This window comes from Hyaena hyaena, unplaced genomic scaffold, assembly GCF_003009895.1.
Source record: "Hyaena hyaena isolate Hyena2069 unplaced genomic scaffold, ASM300989v1 scaffold_104, whole genome shotgun sequence".
NCBI classification, from domain to species: domain Eukaryota; kingdom Metazoa; phylum Chordata; class Mammalia; order Carnivora; family Hyaenidae; genus Hyaena; species Hyaena hyaena.
In genome coordinates this window covers 230,086-250,461 of record NW_024080736.1, presented here as the reverse complement: position 1 = coordinate 250,461, position 20,376 = coordinate 230,086, and the positions used below count along the sequence as shown (strand labels likewise).

Below are 20,376 nucleotides of genomic sequence, written 5' to 3'. Positions count from 1 at the left end.
ATCTGAGCTTTATGCTATACATACACCACCCAGTGCTCATCCCAGCAAGTGCCCTCCTCCCATTTGCCCCACCCCTCCAACTCCCCACCCCCATCAACCCTCAGTTCTCTGTATTTAAGAGTCTCTTATGGTTTGCCCCCCTCTCTGTTTGTAACTTATTTTTCTTTCCCTTCCTCTATGGTCTTCTGTTAAGTTTCTCAAATTCCATGTATGAGTGAAAACACATGATATCTGCCTTTCTCTGACTGACTTATTTCACTTAGCATAATACCCTCCTATTCCATCCACGTTGTTGCAAATGGCAAGATTTCATCCTTTGTCATCACTAAGTAGTATTCCATTGTATATACCAAATCTTCTTTATCCACTCATTAGTTGAAGGACATTTGGAGTCTTTCCATCCTTTGGCTATTGTTGATAGTGCTGCTGTAAACATTGGGGTACATGTGTCCCTACAAATCAGCACTCCTGTATCCTTTGGGTAAATTCCTAGTGTTGCTGGGTCATACGGTAATTCTTTTCAATTTTTTGAGGAGCCTCCAAATGTTTTTTAGAGTGGCTGCACCAGTTTACATTCTCACCAATAGTGCAAGAGGGTTCCCCTTTCTCCACATCCTTGCTAACATTTGTTGTTGCCTGAGGTGTTAATTTTAGCCATTCTGACTGGTGTGAGGTGGTATCTCACTGTGGTTTTAATTTGTATTTCCCTGATGATGAGCAATGTTGAGCATCTTTTCATTTGTCTGTTTGCTATCTGGGTGTTTACCTTTGGGAAAGTGTCTATTCATGTCCTTTGCCCATTTCTTCACTGGCTTTTGGTAAGTTCTTTATAGATTTTGGATACTAACCCTTTATTTGATATGTCATTTGCAAATATCTTCTCCCATTTATCAGTTGCCTTTTAGTTTTGTTGATTGTTTCCTTTGCTGTACATAGGCTTTTTATCTTGATGAGGTCCCAGTAGATCATTTTTGCTTTTGTTTCCCTTGCCTTTGGAGACATGTCAAGTCAGAAGCTTCTGCGGCCAAGGTCAAAGAGGTTGCTACCTGTTTTCTCCTGTAGGGTTTTGATGGTTTCCTGTCTAACATTTAGGTCTTTCATCCACATTGAGTTTATTTTTGTGCATGGTATAAGAATGTGGTCCAGATACATTCTTGTGCCTATTGCTATCCAGTTCTCCCAGCACCATTTGCTAAAGAGACTGTCTTTTTTCCATTGGATACTCTTTCCTGCTTTGTTGAAGAGTAGTTGGCCATATAATTAATTTTGGGTCCATTTCTGGGCTCTCTATTCTATTCCATTGCCTATGTGTCTATTTTTGTGCCAATACCATATTGTCTTGATGATTACAGCTTTGTAATAGAGGCTAAAGTCCCGGATTGTGATGCCTCCAGCTTTGGTTTTCCTTTTCAACATTACTTTGGCTATTTGGGATCTTTTGTGGTTCCATACAAATTTTAGAAGTGTTTCCTCTAGCTCTATGAAGAATGCTAGTGCTATTTTGATTGGGATTGCATTGAATGTGCAGATTGCTTTGGGTGGTATCAACATTTTAACAATATTTCTTCTTCCAACCCATGAGCATGGGATCTTTTTCCATTTCTTTGTGTCTTCTTCAATTTCCTTCATAAGCTTTCTATAGTTTTCAGTGTACAGATCTTTTACTTCTTTAGTTAGGTTTGTTCCTAGGTATTTTATGGTTCTTGGTGCAGCTGTCAATGGGATCAATTCCTTGATAACTCTTTCTGTTGCTTCATTATTGGTGTATAGAAATGCAACCGATTTCTGTACATTGATTTTATATCCTGTGACTTTGCTGAATCCCTGTATCTGCTCTAGCAGTTTTTTGGTGGAGTCTTCTAGGTTTTCCATGTAAAGTATCATGTCGTCTGTGAAAAGTGAGAGTTTGACTTCTAATGAAGGACTTTTTGAATGAAGACGTGATGCGAAGTACCCTACAAGAAAAGAGTAGCATATTAAGATGTCTAACCAACCCTTGACACCTTTCTGAAAATTGATTTATTTCTTTCCACTATAGTTAAGCCCAAGATTTTGATAGGAATTGCATAGAGAATGAGGACCAACATACTGGGATTTTTAAACAAGGAAGACCGACCTGAGACAGAAGCCCTAGAAAAGCAGAGGCAAACCAACTCAGTGGAGGGTGGAAGGTATGACCACCCATAATGGGAGCAGTTAGAAAGAGCTAGAGATTAAAACAATAGGAACCACCAAACAAAACAGCTCTGCTCTCTTCAAAATTATGATTTTCTTCTCATCTGTTACTCTGCATCTGTTCAGGTTATGCTGCAGATGTTTGAAAATTGTATTTCTGTATAGTAATGATAGCTATAAAAATAAGACTTGGATTAAAATAACTGTAACTGAATTTTTTGTATGGAAATGTACAGTCACTACCATTCTGAGAATAAAATTATTCAAAACATGTTTTAAGGATAGTTTTGCATGAGAAATTAGCTGTACATCTTCAACCATGCTAAACCAGAGCTTTTTAGATTTTTTTGAGGAGCTCAGAAATTCAGGCAGTAGTGACTTGGTTTCAAATACATAGAAACAACCTTGAAGGTTGATAGATTAATTGTATTTCCTCAGTTATTCTTATTATTCTCCAAAGTATCAATTCTGTTCTGTTTAGCTACTGGCACGTTCTAGAGGTGTTATTATATTACCAGCTGGCCTCACTTTCAGTTCAGCAGTGGTGATTTCAGGTGGACCCTGATGCTTCCTGGAGTCCTGAGACTCCTACTGCATTCCCCTCTCCTTCCCTTTCCCACTTTCCTCCATGACTATCCACACCCTTTCCTCACACCTCGAATCTCCCACCAGTCTCTTCTGCCATCACATTCTTTGCTGTGAATCTTCCTTCCTACTTCCTGGGGAAGGCGGAAGCAAACAAAACTCGCCTCACTCCTGCTGGCGGGTGATTTACCTGCACTTGTAGCCAGGACCCTCCCCCACCTGCCCCGATCCTGTCCCCTCTGTGCTCTAGATCCCATCCCCTCTCCTTTCTCAAGGACACGTCTCCTCTGAATCTCTGGCAGCACCTGGTTTTTCCTCTCTCCTGCCAGATATTTCCCGGCAGCCTGCACACATGCTGATAGTTCTCTCGCTGTACAGAAAACCAAACCAAACAAACCAGACCTTTCCTTACCCCTTTCCCCTGCAGCCTCCAGCCTGTCCCTCTCCTTCCCCTTGTGACAGAACTCTGAAAAAATTGTCTGTCCCTGCTCTACTTCCTCTCCTCCTCGTGAGCTTCCTCAAATCCCACGTTCATTCCCACCACCACACCACCCGTGCTTGTGTTCAGACTGCCAGCGTCCTCCACGTGCATAAACCATGTGCTTAATTTTCCGTCCTCACTTCTCATGACCCCTCTGTAGCATCTGACATGATCCTTGAAACACCTTCCTCACTTGGCTTCAGGATGCCCGATTATCCTGATTTTGCATCTCTTTGGCCCTTCCTTCCGTTTGCTTCCCTGCTCAACTCCAGCCTCCTGACATTGGCAGGCTCAGGGCTCAGTCTACCTAGACTTCTCACTTTTCACTCAGTGCCTTGAGATCTCATCCAGGAGCATATTCTACATGCCACTCCTGTACTGGTGGTGAATTTATACTTCTAACCTAGACCTTTCCTCTGAACTCCAGACCTAAATATCCCAATATTCACTTCAACACCAGATGGCCGATAAGCATCTCCACGCTTAATGTGTCCAATGCCGATCTCTTCATCTCTTCCCAAAAACCTGTTCCAGCCATAATTTTTTTGATGTGAGGTTAATGACAACTCGGCTCTTCTAGTTGCTTGAGAGAAAATTCTTGAAGTCATTCTTCGTTCGTCTCTTTCTTTACCATACAGCACATCCAGTTGGCTGGTGGCTCTACTTTAAACTCTTTCAAGGAATCTGACCTCTTCTCACCATGTCCTCTGTTGCCATCCTGGATTGTTTGCAACAGCCTCTCAACTGACTTCTCTGCTGGGTTCTTGCTCCCAACAGGAGCCAGACTCAGTTGAATCATGTCACTCCTGTACTGAAGCCTCTTCAGGGACTCTGTCTCACTCATAATAAAAGCCACATTCTGTACAATAGCCTACAACACCAAGAAGGATCTGGCTCCTCGTTCCATCTCAGACTTTATCCAAGAGAGACGTTGCTCACTGACCCAACCACGCTGGCCGCCTCGCTATGCCAGGCATGCCTCTGCCTCCGGGCCGTTGCAGCCGGCCCTCTGCCAGGCCCCTCTGCCTGAAGTGCTCTCTCCCTGTGGGTCCTCGGGGCTCCTTCATCTCCTGCAGGGCTGCACTCCTCTATCGTATCCTTTTAGTGAGGCTCTTCCTAACTTGCACATTTAAAAAAAAATTTTTTTATTATGTTATTTATTTTGAGAGAGACAGAGAGAGACAGTGTGTGAGCTGCAGAGGAGCAGAGAGAGAGGGAGACACAGAATCCGAAGCAGGCTCCAGGCTCTGAGCTGTCAGCATAGAGCCTAACACGGGGCTTAAACTCACAAACCATATCGACCTGAGCCAAAGTCGGCCACTTAACCAACTGAGCCACCCAGGTGCCCCTGACTTGCACATTTTTTTTAAAAAGTTCATTTATTTAGTTTGAAACAGCGAGAGAGAGCACTAGCGGGGGAGGGGCGGAGAGAGAGGGAGAGAGAGAATCTCAAGCAGGCTCCATGCTGCCAGCACAGAGCCCATTGTGGGGCTTGAACTCACGAACTGTGAGATCATGACCTGAGCTGAAACCAGGAGTCAGATGCTTAACTGACTGAGCCACCTAGGTGCCCCCGCCTCGCACACTGTTAAACTGTAAACTCCCCCTGCCCCCATCACCTCTCCTCTCTTTCCTGCTTCATCCTCCCCACGACGCTTCCACCCCCTGAAATATCATCACGTCTGTAAGCTGTTTTGTTTACTTGCCAGGAGAGACTCTCCATAAAGGTCGGGAGGGATGTTTTCTGTGTTCCTCCCTGCCCTCATCCCAGTTTCCCAGAATGGATGAATGAATTAGAAGGTTGCAGAGGAACTGATGTGAGTGTGTGGGTTCTGACACAGGCTGCCTTGCACAAACCAGCACCTCTGACTCCAGCTTTTTTAGGGAAAATCACTTAATCTTTATGACACTGTAATTTTTATATTTTCTAGTGAGTAACTATTTGTCGAGCACTTGCCACACTGCCTGCCACGTGCTAAGAGCTCTCTGTTAAATAAGCAAAAAATACTTTATCAAGCATTTTGTGACTTAAAAAAACATTGGCAGAATGCAAGGCAAGGCAGATAAACGTCACGAGATTCAGAGTGGCCTTAGATCTGTAACGGAGAGTGCCTTTGTTAATTACAGAAGTAGAATAGAGTTTCATGGCTTTAAGAGAAAACAAGAGTAATCGTCAAATGCCCTCTATTCTGAAAAAACCCAAACTACTACCCAGTGTACTGAGCGGGACTGTAGATGCAGAGAGATTGATGGAATAAACTCTAAAGAATTGCTTTTGACCTTAAGTCCATAAAACACATGGCTGTTGTGTTAGCTCAGGTTCTATTACAAAACTCCATACCCTGGGGGACTTACCAGGAACAGAAATTCACCCCCGATCATTTTGGAAGCTGGGAGCCTGAGATCCAGGTGCCTGCGAATGTATCGGGTTCTGGTGAGAGCCTTCTTCCGGGCTGCACACCCCATCTTCTTGTCACCCCCTCACAGGGCAGGAGAAAGCAAGCTCTCTGGCTTCTTATAAGGGCATTAATCCCATCCACAAGGGGAATCCACCCCATAACCTAATCACTCCCAAAGGCCTCACCTCGAATACTGTCACACGGGGATTAGGGGGGCAGCATATGAGTATATTCCGTGTCTGCCTCTGCCCCCCACCCCCCTCCTGGTTTGCTCTCCGGAGAGATGGAGTGAGAGAGCGGACACAGGTGCTGCCGAGGGCGACATGAACTTAGGTTTGGGCAAGAGTCGAAATCCTGAACACGTAGGAGACCCTCTGCAGACATTAGGAGCCGGATCTCGGACGTCAGGGGGGACACTGGAGGATGCAGCTGTGGGCAAAATGGTTCAAGATGAATGTCCAGTCAAAGAGGGGCATGGAAGAGCCCGGGCCCTCCTGAGCCACCCCATGACCTGGTGTCCCTGCATCCCTAGTCCGCCTGTTTTAGAGGACTCACTTTATTACTTTTTTTGATGTTTATTTATTTTTGAAAGAGAGAAAGAACGTGAGTAGGGGTGGGGCAGAGAGAGAGACAGACACAGAATCTGAAACAGGCTCCAGGCTCTGGGCTGTCAGCACAGAGCCCAACTCAGGGCTTGAATTCACCAACCATGAGATCATGACCTGAGCCAAAGTCAAAGCCTTAACAGACTGAGCCACCCAGCTGCCCATGGAGGCCTCACTTTAAATAAGAAAGATCAGCAGACAGCTGAAGAAAGTTTCTAAAGGGAGAAACAGACAAAACTGGTTGGCATAGCAAATGGGTAAAAGGAACTCGGGAAAAAACACGGACACTCAGAGCAAAAAGATGTTTTGTGTGTGTATAGGCATATAGCTATGTCTGCAGTATCTATGAATCTGCTAACCTCAGTAGAGAGAGGTATGCCATGTGCTCTACTGTGTGGGATTAAAGTGGCTCCATCACTTCCTAGCTGTGTGATGCTGGGCAAGTTACTTAACCTCTCTGTGCCTCCATTACCTCATCTTAAAAAGAGGATTCATGTTGCTACTCAGAGAACAAAAGCAATCCTCTTGGAAACTGTGAATAGTATGGCAGAATTTTTCTTTTAAATCCAATAGAAAGTTTAAAGTGAAAAGTTGAACATTCTCTGTGAGAGATCAAAAAGACAAAGAAATGGAAAATAGAAATAATGAGAAGAAAGAGACGATAATCCTGAGCAGTCCAACAGTCAGAGCTGTAGAGACAGATGGGGGGGTGGAGAGGGAGAGAGAGGGAAAGACAGGGAGAGAGAGAGAGAGGGAGATAGAGAGGGAAAGAGAGGGAGAGAGAGAGAAGGAGAGAGAGGGAGGGAGTCAGAGAGAGGGAGAGGGGGAGAGAAGGAAAAAGAGGGGGAGAGGGAGAGAGAGGGAAAGAGAGGGAGAGATAGGAAGGGAGGGAGAGAAGGGAAAGAGAGGGAGAGAGGGACCTGGGAACAGAGCAGAAATTCTGAGAGTAATGACCAAGGCTTTTCTAGAAGCGAAGCATGCAGCTCAGATGGGAAGGGCCTACTTGGCTGGCACAGTGGACGAGAAGAGAGGCCCGGCACGCATGCGTCACTGTGCAGGTGCAGCGCGCAGGATGCAGGAGGCCTCTGGAGGCGGGCGAGCGGGTCACCTGCGAAGGATGGGAACCTGGGTGGCAAAGAGATAGCTGAGTTCTCAGGAAAGGGGACTTATTCAGGGAAGGCCACCCTGCTTCCAGGACGTGGACGTTGTTTGACTTAGATATATTTGTCACTTTGAAAAAGTAGTTCTGGTGTGTTAGGCAGAGTGGGGGCTCCCGTCTCTCGCGAGTGAGTCTCAAAATCTCTCTGCCCCTGTCCGGGAGCATCTCGTTCTTTCATCCCCCAAGAGTGGGAAAGAGGATGAAATTTACCTTTTCCTCTTTCTCCTCCTCTTCCCTCCCCTTGTTTCCCTTCCCTTCTCCCTTTGATTCTTCCTCCTTTCCGTACTTCACCCTCTGAGCCTTCACACCCTCACTAGGTCTATTTCTGTCTCTTCTGCCTTTCTCTTTCTCTCCACAGAAGTCTGTGTTTGTCTAATAATTGGCAGGAGAGTTTTTTTTTTTGTTTTGTTTTTTTTTTTTGCTTTTGCTTTTTGCTTTTTAAGTGATGAATAGTTGGCGTTAGATCAAAGACAAGCCCTGTGGTTTTCTGGCCGCCCCAGAAGGGCGGTGCGGCTGGCAGCCAGCCCGGCTGCCTGGTGATAGGCATGTGGAAGAGATACCAAGCTCACAGGTCACCGTGTGTGTGTGTGTGTGTGTGTGTGTGTGTTCATGTACGTGTGTCTTTCAGGCCAACAGCAGGCTGAAGCAGATTGAGAAGGAATATACTCAGAAGCTCGCCAAATCTTCACAGGTAAGAATGCTGAAAGGAAAAAAAAAAAAAAAACCAAAACTGAAACAAACAAAAAAAGAAACCTACACATAAGAGCATTTGTACCTTAGAGTTGCACTTCATCCCCTTCCGTGTTTTTATGGGTTCATATCCTATTTTTGATGCGTGTATGGATCAATAACACATGCTCTTCATATTTGGGTCTTATTAAAAGACTTTTTAAGTCAGGCATATCGAACCATTTGAACTAACACACACACACACACACACACACACACAGAGTCAGATGTTGTAAAACCAGCCTGTGCGCTTGAACAAGCCCAGGCTGCAACATATTTCACAAGGGCGGGAAATACACACCTACATTTGTGATGTAAGCACTTTGATACCATCTGTACTTTTTTTGCAATATTCCATTCAGTTGCACCTAAGAATGCTTAACAACAAAATTCAAGATGAGAAATGCTCTGGGTTAAATTAGCTGCTTGACCGTTGACTCCTTTGGGGGAAAAGAAGAATCACAAGTCCCTACATTCCTATCTTGCTTCATGCTGTTGCTACGGTCGTTTTCGGACAAGGCCAATAACTGAATGCTTGTCTCAACTCGACCTATGACGCTTAAAATCATTTTTCTGCATCAGTTGTTACAATAATATCCTATAATATCATTTAGGGAATCCCGAGCATTCCTTAGTTTTATGAGTAATTCTAGAATGAAAAGTGCTGATTTTCATTGCATTGGCGGATAGGTTAAGCCATTCACTTTTGTGGGCATCGTATCTAATGATTTTCAAAATCAGATTTTCATAGTATGTTTGCATCTACGCAGTGATGTGTGGCCATGAACTGAAATTTATGTACCATTTTATAAGTTACCACACAGTGGTGGTAAGAGCAACACAATGACAAAAACTGGTAATAAAATCAGAAATTTTACACAGGGCACTGACCATTTTGACACAGTGTTCATTCATGTTCGTCCACGATAACTCTGGGGTTAGGAACCATTACTGGCTCCATTTTCCCGGTTGAGGAGACTCGGACTCAGAGATGTGAGGTCACAGGACTCAGCAAGTGACTAAGCCAGGACCCCACCCGCATCTGACTTGGGAGGAGAAGCTCAGAGCCTGACGCCATCAGCCTGGCCCAGTCCCTCCCATTTTTAAATATAGCAGAACCCTGGTGATAGCTATCATGAAATTTCTTAGATTATACAGTTATTTCTAAAAGGTGCATATGTCATGTAATATACATCCCATTTGGAAAGCAGAATGTCTTTGTCTAAGTGAAGACTTATATGTGTTTATTTAAAAGATGAGGAGTATTGTTTCTCATTGCCATGTAGTATTCCATGGTATAGATAAACCACATCTTCTTGATCCATTCATCTGTTGATGGACACTTAGGCTCTTTCCATGTTTTAGCTATTGTGGAGAGTGCTGCTATGAAATCTGGCCATGTGTAGCAACATGGATGGACCTTGAGGGTGTTATGCTGAGCGAAATAAGTCAGGCAGAGAAGGACAAATATCATATGTTTGCACGTATAGGAGGATTAGGAGGAACTTGACGGAGGAACAAGGGGGAGAAGAAGGGGGGAAATGGGGGAAAGGGAGAGAGGCAAACCATGAGAGACTCTTGAATGCTGACAAAAACTGAGGACTGATGGATGTGGGGGGGAGCGGGGATGGGCATGGAGGAGAACACTTGTGGGGATGAGCACTGAGTGTTATGTGGAAACTAATTTGACAATAAACTATTTGTAAAAAAAAATAATAATAATTAAAGATGAGGAGTATGTCTTGATTGCCATTATTCCAGATCCTTCTTGAAGAAGAAACATGAGGAAATATCATTTTGTAATCACTGAGAAAGATTCTTTTTTTTTTCTTTAAATATTTTTTGGGGGGAGGGGCGAGAGAGAGGGAGACTGAGGATCCTAAGTGGGCTCTGTTCTGACAGCAGACAGCCCAACGCGGGGCTTGAATTCACGAACTATGAGATCATGATATGAACCAAAGTTGGATGCTTAACCAACTGAGCCACCCAGGCACCCCACTGAAAAAGATTCTTCTAATCAGAGAAACATTATTACTACAATAGTTAAAGTTTGGACTAAAACATGAAAAATCCTCAAGTGCCATGCCCTCAAGTCCTGTTAATTTTGCTTTATGTTAAATGGGGGAGGCAGACCGAAAGTGAGATGTAAGATAGCTGCTAAAAATGCTTAAATAATGAGAGTGTAAATGGGAGTATTTATCTCAAGGAATGTATGAAGAAGCCTGATTAGTTCATATTAAAGCAAATTAAACATAAGTTAGTGTGGAAGAAAACCTAAGCTTTGGAATCCATCAGAACCAAATTTGAATACCAGCCCTACTACTTACAGGACCTTGAGTGAGTTACCTGCACTCTCTGGAATTCAGTTTCCTCATTTGTAAAATGAGGGAGTAGTACTTACCTCATAGGATAGTTATAAGTATTAAGTAATGTAATGCAAAAAAAGTGCTTAGTACAGAGTGCTTAGTACACAGTAAAGCATTGAATAACTGTTAACTCCTATGGCAGCAGTATTAAGATTGGAATAGAGAAAAGAAAGGAGGAAACAAAGAATAAAAAGGATAGGGAAGCAATAAGACATTTTTAATTTACTTTTGGGTGTTCAAGAATTGACAAAATCTCCCTGCAAAATTTGGAGAGGGAGGGAGTTGCTACATATTTCCCCAAGTAAAGGTACAAAGAAGCAGCAGGGGGAGGAGGAGGCTAAAAACCCAACTAATAAAGCTATCCTGTCCCATAGCCATTATTTCATACATCAAAGAGCAGTGCAACACCAAAAAAGAAAAAAATCTTTGAAAGAGTGTAATAACATAATAAAGTCCATCCTCCTCATAAAAGGTAGGATGACAACCTTACATTGATAATGTTTTGTTGGCCCACCTCTAAATACACATAAATATTTATATGTCTATAAATGTATGTGTATATTTGTATCTCTGTACTGGCATTTGAGAAACATTGGTCTATAATCCAGTCAGTTTAAGGAAACAGATTATTTGAAAATGAACATTGCAAACAAAACCAGAGATTGACTTTTTCTGTTTTCCGGTGTTAGTTTTCTGGCCTCTCTAACTCGTATCTAAGATGAGAATTGCAGGGCCACCTGGGTGGCTCAGTCATTAAGCGTCCGACTTCGGCTCAGGTCATGGGTTCGAGCCCAGCATCAGCTCTGTGCTGACAGCTAGCTCAGAGCCTGGAGCCTGGCTTCGGATTCTGTATCTCTCTCTCTCTGACCCTCCCCTGCTCATGCTGTCTCTCTCTCAAAAATAAATAAAAAACATAAAAAAAAATGTTTTAAATAAGATGAGAATACCAGAAGCAAAGTTTGCTTAACTGTTCATCAGATTTTTAAAAACTCCCTTTCTGAAAAAAACAAACTTTTTTTAAGTGATATGATGAATACATTCATAACAAATGCATTGATACCCAGGAGATCATCAGGTCACATTTGGAAAGTACTTTAAATATTTTCCCCCTATACAAGAAGCTACTTAATCTGTGAGAGTTTATCGAGGTCTTAGGATCTAATGGACCATGGACCCTAAACCCTTGACATACCCAGGAATGTGCCCCTTCTGGGATTCCCAATGTTCACCATGATGGCAATGTTTGCCTCATCTCTGGGCACACTCCCAAATGGAATCTCCATCAGAATCACATACTTGTTCTTTTTGCCTTAATAGTACATATTAGCCTTGCCTTTTCAATATTAGCACAGTTGTCCCCACTCAAGTGACTCGCCTGGTGGCCATTTTTCCAAGAGAGAGAGTGTGCGCGCGCCATTTTGCAAGAAGGAAGGGAGTTTTAGACGAGTCTAGAGCTGGAATACCAGTGGAGCCTGCCCATTGCAAAGGGCCTGGCTCTCCCCAGTGCTCTCACCTGCTCACATGTACCTGACATGGATTATGCCTCGTCATAGTCCACATGTCCCACGTGCCCCCAGCCTTCATGTCATGCCCCAGAAAAGCAACCCAGAATGCCAAAGGTGCCGAGGAGCCCTTCTTTCACTTGTTTTATGAAGCTCTTCAGTGTTCACCACATCTTCCCAAGGAGGCCCTGTCTGTTGTATTTTAAAGAAGAATTTTATAAAAATCTCAAACTATACTACAATCTGAAAAACATCAGAGTGAGTTAAAGATGAAATCTTAACCTCTATTCAGAATCCTGTTTTTAATACTTAAAGAACACCACTAACGTTTTTGCCACGTGTTAACTACTTAGCAGTAATTTAACTATTTCAGCTTTTTTGAGTTAGGTTGCTTACAGCAGCAGCCTGAAATGGCTCTCCTTTTGCTTCCCAAAATATTAACTTTTAATATCACATGGAAATGTTCGAATCCACGTCTTTCTCTGAAGCTGATACAGGGTAAACATTCCGTTGAGTGGCGACATTGCATTTTATGGTTTTTAATTATGATTCAGTCAAAACTAGTGGGGTTCATGATTGCATAGATTAGTTCTGATTTTTCTCAGAAACTTCTTACATTATTATTCAATGAAAAAGTGAGATTATCTCAATATAATTTACCAGGTAATTATTATTATTTTTTTTACTGTGATTATAGTTCCACCACTTAAATATTAAGTGCTGGTTATGTGCACTGAGCTAAGGTGAATGTAGTCTATTGCCTTTTACTGTATGTCTACTACCAAGTGAGTTTTGTTCTTTACCTGAAGGATATTAATCTAGTTAGTATTATTTCTCAATCTTAAATCTTAATTCTGGTTTTAAAAATTGTCCACATTTTGACCACCTCCCCATATCTATCTTGTCTGTTACGTCTGTCAACCGACTTATCTACTCATCTACCTAACATGTTTCACCTGAAGGGTTTTGACATTCTCCCTAGATCATCTTCATAAGGTTTTAAAATAACTTTCCCAAGATAATCTCATTACTTCCCTCCAAGGAATCTCATTATTCCCCCAAAGAATGCAAGGTTTCCTTTTCCACACAAAAGCAAGCACGCTCTCCTCAGAACATCCTGGACTTTGCTCATAGTCTTCCAAAGTCTGCACTTATTTCTTTTTTATATGCTCCTGTCATTAAGCTTCTGAAAATGAGAGACCCTTGTTTCATGCCCTTGCGGTCATTTGAAGACCTCTCAAATATTTTTGTCTTTAGTCTCGGTCAACTAAAAGCTAATCTAATCATACTGTTTTTTAAAGAAACAAAGTTATTTTGCACTTTAGAAACATATTACATGATTGTGGTAGTGGATATATGAATCTACACATGTGATAGGGCTGCATAGCATCAAACGTATACACTTGCACACACAGATACGTACACGCACCTTACACACGTACACACACATACACTGAACACACACAGTGAACACATGATAGAATTAGGCTTACTACTTCTACCAAGTTGTAGTTTACTGAACTTGAAACACTCCAATAGTCATTGAAAGAGTGAGTTATTTTTACTATTTGGCTCCATGCTCTTATAAAATATCAATCTTAAGTTTCATGTTGGGCCAAGGAAATTTGGCTCTTTCTTATCTCTGGCTCCTCTTGTTCTGTGACTGCAAGTGAGTTGATTATTCTGTGCCTCAGTTTTTGACATTCACTATAAGAATTTAACCTTCCCTGTTTCATAGAAGCGCTATGAGACTTAATTGAATTGATGCCAGCGTGGGAACAACATTTAATCAAAATTCAGAAAACAGATGAAAAACATCTTTATTCTCAGCAAATGAATTCCTGCACTCATAGCAGAAGGTTCAAGTTTGTATTTAAAAATATTAACATACTGCTATGATGTATCTTGCCATGTATTTCCCAATGGTCTGTACATTTGATTATTGACAAATTCTAAATGTTAAACTTTGTTACAGTGAGTTTGCTCACTCTAAAACAGAAGATACTCCATATTTTATTGTAAATATGCTATTATTTATGTCCATAATAACAACTGACATTTCTCTAGGACTTGGCTTCTGGGAGACTCCAGACAGTTTTTATCTATTGCCTTATAATGCTGTGCTCTACTTTTGTCATCAAGTATTAGGTGGAAAAACTGAATCTCAAAGAAGGTGACTAACCTGTCCAATGTATCTCACCAACCATCCTTGCTCGCATAGAACCAATAGCCTTCTATTCTAAGCTGGGACTCAACTTTTCCCTTTTTTTAAATGAGAAGAAACAGCCATTTCCTGCTTTTAAAAAGTCATCACTATTGTGGAGAGTGCTGCTATGAAAGAGCCTAAGTGTCCATCAACAGATGAATGGATCAAGAAGATGTGGTTTATCTATACCATGGAATACTACATGGCAATGAGAAAGAATGAAATCTGGCCATGTGTAGCAACATGGATGGACCTTGAGGGGGTTATGCTGAACGAAATAAGTCAGGCAGAGAAGGACAAATATCATATGTTTGCACGTATAGGAGGATTAGGAGGAACTTGACGGAGGAACAAGCGGGAGAAGAAGGGCGGAAATGGTGGGGGAAAGGGAGAGAGGCAAACCATGAGAGACTCTTGAATGCTGACAAAAACTGAGGACTGATGGATGTGGGGGGGAGGGTGGGATGGGCATGGAGGAGGGCACTTTGGGGATGAGCACTGAGTGTTATGTAGAAACTAATTTGACAATAAACTATTTGTAAAAAAATAAAAATAAAAAAATAAAAAAAAATAAAAAGTCATCACTATTGAATTTGGTAGGAAAAAGATACATCCAAACCCAAGGAAGCACTAGTGATATTCACAGTTAGCTCATCGAAAAAGGTCCCTCACCAGATGATTACTTGGGAGAACTTGGAGGGGACCCATTTGTGGAGAGAACCAGTTATCCAATGAGGAGATTAAACTTTCTGAATAAAGTTTCATGGATACCTATAGGTTAGGGAAAAGGCAACTCACTTCAAACTATGTCATAATAAGGTTATCTTTCATACCAAAACCTTGTTAAAAAGAAAAACAAAGGCTACTTAGAAGAACCAATTAGTACGGCAGTTGATCTGACTGTGTGGTTCAAGTCCTGCCTGTCTTTTTGGTTGGATGTCACCTTCAGCAATGTGACATTTTAACCATTTTCTGTGTCTCCGTTTGTCCATTTATAAAGGATGGGTGACGATAATGTTTGTAAATGACATAGGAATTTAAGGCACTTAGCACAATGCACAAACGTTAGTGAGCACTCAAAACCTGTTGTGTAGAACTGGGAAACTCTAAAGAATGAGGTCCGTTCATTATTTTCTTTGGTTATTACAGTTCCAAGTATTAGGAAAGGCAAAATAGCTTTTTATTTTTTTCATTCTAATAAGTCTGTTTCTCAGTGAAATAAAATCTGACACTTTTCATATTTTTGAGATCACAGATGTTCTTTCTTCTGATGAGTAAATATTGTGGAATGTTATAGTGGAAATGTCTTCCAAATATAATTGGTTCAGCAGTTGTTCACCATTCACAGTTTTATTATAGTCTTTTATTGTGTGGAATTTCATGCATTATAGTGTGCGATATGTTAATTGAAAATATTTAGTTTGTGGATTAGAGTTTTGCCAAATCCGCTCTTTTGTTAAGCATAAATACATATAAAATAGATGCCTCTCACTGAAGAATTTGAAGTTCTCGCATGCTGTTTTCATTTTAGATCATAGCAGAACTTCAGACGACCATTTCCTCTCTGAAAGAGGAGAACAGCCGGCTGCAGCTTGCTGCGGAAAGACGGCTCCAGGACGTTATACAGAAGTTTGAAGATGAGAAGAAGCAGCTGATTAGAGATAATGACCGAGCAATCAAGGTAATCTGAAGACTTCAGTAACCAGTGGTACCAGCTGCTTTAATGTAATTAAAAGGAGGGCTGAAATCCCAGCAGTGGGCAGATGAATGCAGGTATCTGGCCCGTTCACACAGCCTGCAGTAATTCCATTCACTGGACTCTACCTTTGATGTATCCAGTGACTCAGGCCGACTTCCCTCTAAGAGATCACATGGCTGCATAAAAAGTCATTTTTGGCAAGCCCCGTCCATTCACATTGAACAAATATTTGAAAAATACCCTGTCCTTTCTCTTGAGAACCACTTTGGAACTGTCTCCTGATATTAGGAAGATGGTTTTAGCCCAGTACTGCTGGCTAATAAATTCAGAAGTCAGCTTCCAATTTACATTCTATTCTTTGCCCACATCCTTTCATTATGCATTCACATAATGAGAAATAACCTGTTTGAGGTCTGGAACACCAGCCATTTGATGTGCTTCGACATAGTACAGGGTAGATGCGTTGCTGCTGAGAACCGAGGCTGTTTCCAAATGGCTTCAGAGAATCACGCCTTTAATAGCAACAGAAAATTCCCTGGACCCTGATTCTTTAGGTGATAGGCAGTTAGATCTCAAAGTAGTTTTTTTTTTTTTCCCTTGGCTTCATAGCAGCGAATATTATTGTAAGTGTCTACATCATGCTGTGCTTAATCTGTGAGGATAAGCATCTGGAAACCTTTATAAATAAGATTTAAAAGAGAACAAAAAATTTTTTTCTAAGAATTTCCAGCAAAAGATTATTTTTCAGTGATTTTACTTTGTTATAACAATGCTTAAAGCATGTCGAGTAATCATACAAAGCAAGGAAAAATAAAAGAAACATTTGGGATTTATCGCTGCCCTTTTCTGCATAACCCCTCTGTCTTTCTTTTCTATAGCCTATTGTGGGCAATCGGTAAATTATGGAAAAGTTAGTGTTAATGTAAGTTGCTTTTTAAAATATAGTCTTTAGCCTGGATAACACTGAATGGAATTTTAAAAAAAACAAACCCTTCACATATGGACAAAATCTTGGAGGCTATTACATCCAGCCTCCTCACTTTAGAGGTGAAGACTTATTTTATTTTGTTCTTAATGAGATTTCCCCTCTATATTGTCATCAGTGAGCTTTTTTCCCCTCCATGTGACAGGAGACAAAAAAGTTTTCTTTTTTTATATTCTGGTAATTGAAAAAAATCTTTGAAGCTCTTCTCATTTATAAGTGCATAGGAGATACTCATTGATCCGTATGACTGTTTCACTTTCAAATTGAATACTTTGTAAACTCTTTTAGTTGTATAAAAATTTCATTTTTTTAAGTTTATTTATGTATTTTGGGAGGGAGAGAGAGTGAATGTGCACACATGAGCAGGTGAGGGGCAGAGAGAGAGGTGGGGAGACAGAGAGAATCCCAAGCAGGCTCTGCCGTCAGCCCAGAGCCCGACACAGGGCTCAGTCTCAGGAACTGTGAGATCATGACCTCTTAGCCAAAATCAAGAGTCAGACGCTTAATTGACTGAGCCACCCAGACTGCCCTACAAATTTCATTTTAAGTGAATTTCTTTTCAACTTTATGTCCAAATACCATATGGTGGCTAAGTTCCAAATTTTAAATAAATAGTTGAATCCAAATGTACACAGAAAGGGAAAATATAAATTCACTCCATAACAGCATAGTTTCTAGTACTGTTTCTTAAGATTAAAAAAAAAATCTTGAAAGCAGTATCATTAGTACAACTGCCTATTTTTAAATATGTTTGCAGTTTTAATCCATTTACCTGTCAAAATGGAAAAACATTGTGATCCTAATTGCCAAAAAAGTGTCAGTTCTTAAAGACTGAAATCAAAAGATGGTAGCATATAAGTACACACATCATATTATATTAAATTATATATCATGTGATATTAATTACCTCCAGAACACAGGTACCTGAAAATAACTAAAATTATAATGTAGATAAGCTACAGTTCACTTTTGATTGACTCAATTAGATTATGTGTAAAATGAATGACATTTGTGGGTTTGTTTTACTAACCTACTTAAGATAAATAATTCATTAGCACTCCTTGCCTTACTTTTTTTTTTTCCAGACTATGTCACAAAAAAATAAAAGGAATAATAGCTAATACTTACTTAACATGTACTATGTACCAGGCATTCTGCCAGACATTTTTATTCATCACCAGTACCATTATCTCACGTAAGCCTCATAGTAATCTTTATAAGGAAGGTATTTCTCTCTTTTTTAATTTTTTGAAATTTATTTATATTTGAGAGAGAGACAGAGTGTGAGTGGGGAGGGACAGAAAGAGGGGGAGACACAGAATCAGAAGCAGGCTCTCGGCTCTGAGCTGTCAGCACAGAGCCCAACACGGGGCTTGAACTCACAAACCGTGAGATCATGACCTGAGGTGAAGTCGGACGCTTAACCAACTAAGCCACCCAGGCGCCCCTATAAGGAAGATATTTCTAACATACCCATCTTACAAGTGCAAAAACTGAGGCTCTGAGGTTATGTAACCAGCCCAAGTTCATACTACTAGGCAGATGTCACAGCCAGGTTCAAGTCACAGTCTTCCTGACTTGAAAGGCCTAGCCATGAACGATTATACATGCCCCGGTCTCTGCATCCTGTCCATGAAAGCCAGTCATTAGCCAAGTGCACAATGACCCCAGGTAGCTTCAATTTTCTGTCTGCCTGAATAGTATTAGCACTTCTGAAGCAGTTGTTTGATTTGGACACTCTAATTTTAGTTGAGTCTTTTATACCTGTAGATCCACAGATAGATACGAATACTCACAGAGAGGCACAGTCACCATGAAGCTTGTATTTGGTTTTCTGAAAACAAATGTATTTGTCTGCATGTATATTAAAACAAACTAGTGTGCACCTAATATTTTGTGATACTAAATATTACTGTTGAAAGATTAGAATCAGAGAGTGCTGTATAAGGAGTGAGCACCCTAAGTATGAAATGTACTGCAGCCCACTTTCCGGGTTGGGAATGAGCTGAGCTCTCAAGCTGGTGGGCAGGGATGAGGATGGAGAGAAAATCTGGTTCTCACCCTCCCAGAGCTGGCCAGAATGTCTCTGTGGAGCAACAGACCTTTTATTAAAGTGATTCCTTGGAGAAAAGTTAGGGTATAAAGTAGTCTACTAAAATCCACTTATAAAGGCCACCAGAGTGGTATAGTATAACCTGATTAAGTACTTCTGGAGAATAATTTGGCAATACCCATCATTATTAAATTGCCTGAGAGACATGCCCAACTTTTGACCCATTTCCAGAAACTGCCCTAAAGTGGAAGTTAAAGGGTCACAGTGAACTTTAGCTATCCAAAAAGGTGTTCATTCTAGTATTCATTCATTCATTTATCCAATAACTATTTATCAAGGTCCTGTTACATGCTAGGCACCCACAATACTAGCATTTCCTGTTTCCGTTCAGTATTTTTTTTGCCATGGTACACGAACTAAAAACTATGCAATATTGAAAACAGAGTTGGAGAAGCACATTTAGGGATATTGAAAATGTTTACAAGATAGTTTTCAATGGAAATGTGGTTTACGGGGTGCCTGGGTGGTTCAATCAGTTAAGTATCTGACTCTTGATCTTGGCTCAGGTTAGGATCTCACAGTTGGTGAGATTGAGTCCAACATCGGGCCCTGTGCTGACAGCACAGAGCCTGCTTCGGATTCTCCCTCTCCCTCTCCCTGCCCTTTCCTCCCCTCGCCTCTCAAAATAAATTAATTAATTTTAAAAAAAAGAAATAACCATCATAGCATTAAGGTAAGCATGATTTCAGGTATCCTACATATAAGGAAAAAATGAAAAGGAAAGCCAAATAGAGTCACAAAATGAGATAATACTACAGATTCTGTATTTCTGTTTGGTTTAGAAAGATCTCTTAAGTTAATTTTACTTCAGTTCAACAGATGAAAGGAACTAGAGTCAAAAGAAGGAATTGTTGGACTTCTGGACAGAATTTGATATTGGGTTGAAAAATGAGTACATTAGTACATTCAGACTTCCTCCTATAACCCCTCCTTTCTGCCTTCTCTCAGGGTGCTGGTATTATTTTTACACTGTCCAGTTTGTGATATTCACAATTTGTCCATAACCATAGTCTCTAGTTTAATACTCATGCTGTCCTTAAATAGATGTGGTGCATAACCACTAGACCTTTTACCACAATGACTCCGTTTCTCAAGTTTGAAACTTTGATTTGGTTCTTAAGTGGCTAGAATTCATGGCCAAGTCATTTTTGCCAAGTCATTAGTACCAAGTCATGGTACTATCATCTCTGAATTGTTCATGTTTAAGAATGTCTGCCGATTAACCTTTATGTTTGAATGACACGTTAAATGGGCACCATGTTCTTGTTCATATGTTTTCCCACGGAGACAATGACCATTGCTCACCTAGCATTTAATGTCGCTGTGGAGAAGGCTGGGCAGACCAGGTTTTGCCTCATGTAAATGATTTTCT

The 20,376-nt window shown here is 41.0% G+C and overlaps 1 protein-coding gene across 3 annotated transcripts in view; it reads left to right on the top strand.

Moving 5' to 3' along the window:
* Window positions 1-20,376, top strand: part of CEP112 (centrosomal protein 112) — a 421,494-nt gene that overhangs the window by 315,146 nt on the left and 85,972 nt on the right. For 2 of the 3 annotated variants that reach the window (XM_039236016.1, XM_039236018.1), the window contains 2 exons: window positions 8,033-8,095; window positions 15,739-15,888. In XM_039236016.1, coding sequence (XP_039091947.1) covers window positions 8,033-8,095; window positions 15,739-15,888 — 213 coding nt within the window. The remainder of the gene's footprint in view (window positions 1-8,032; window positions 8,096-15,738; window positions 15,889-20,376) is intronic. The other variant, XM_039236017.1, reaches the window with a different exon arrangement.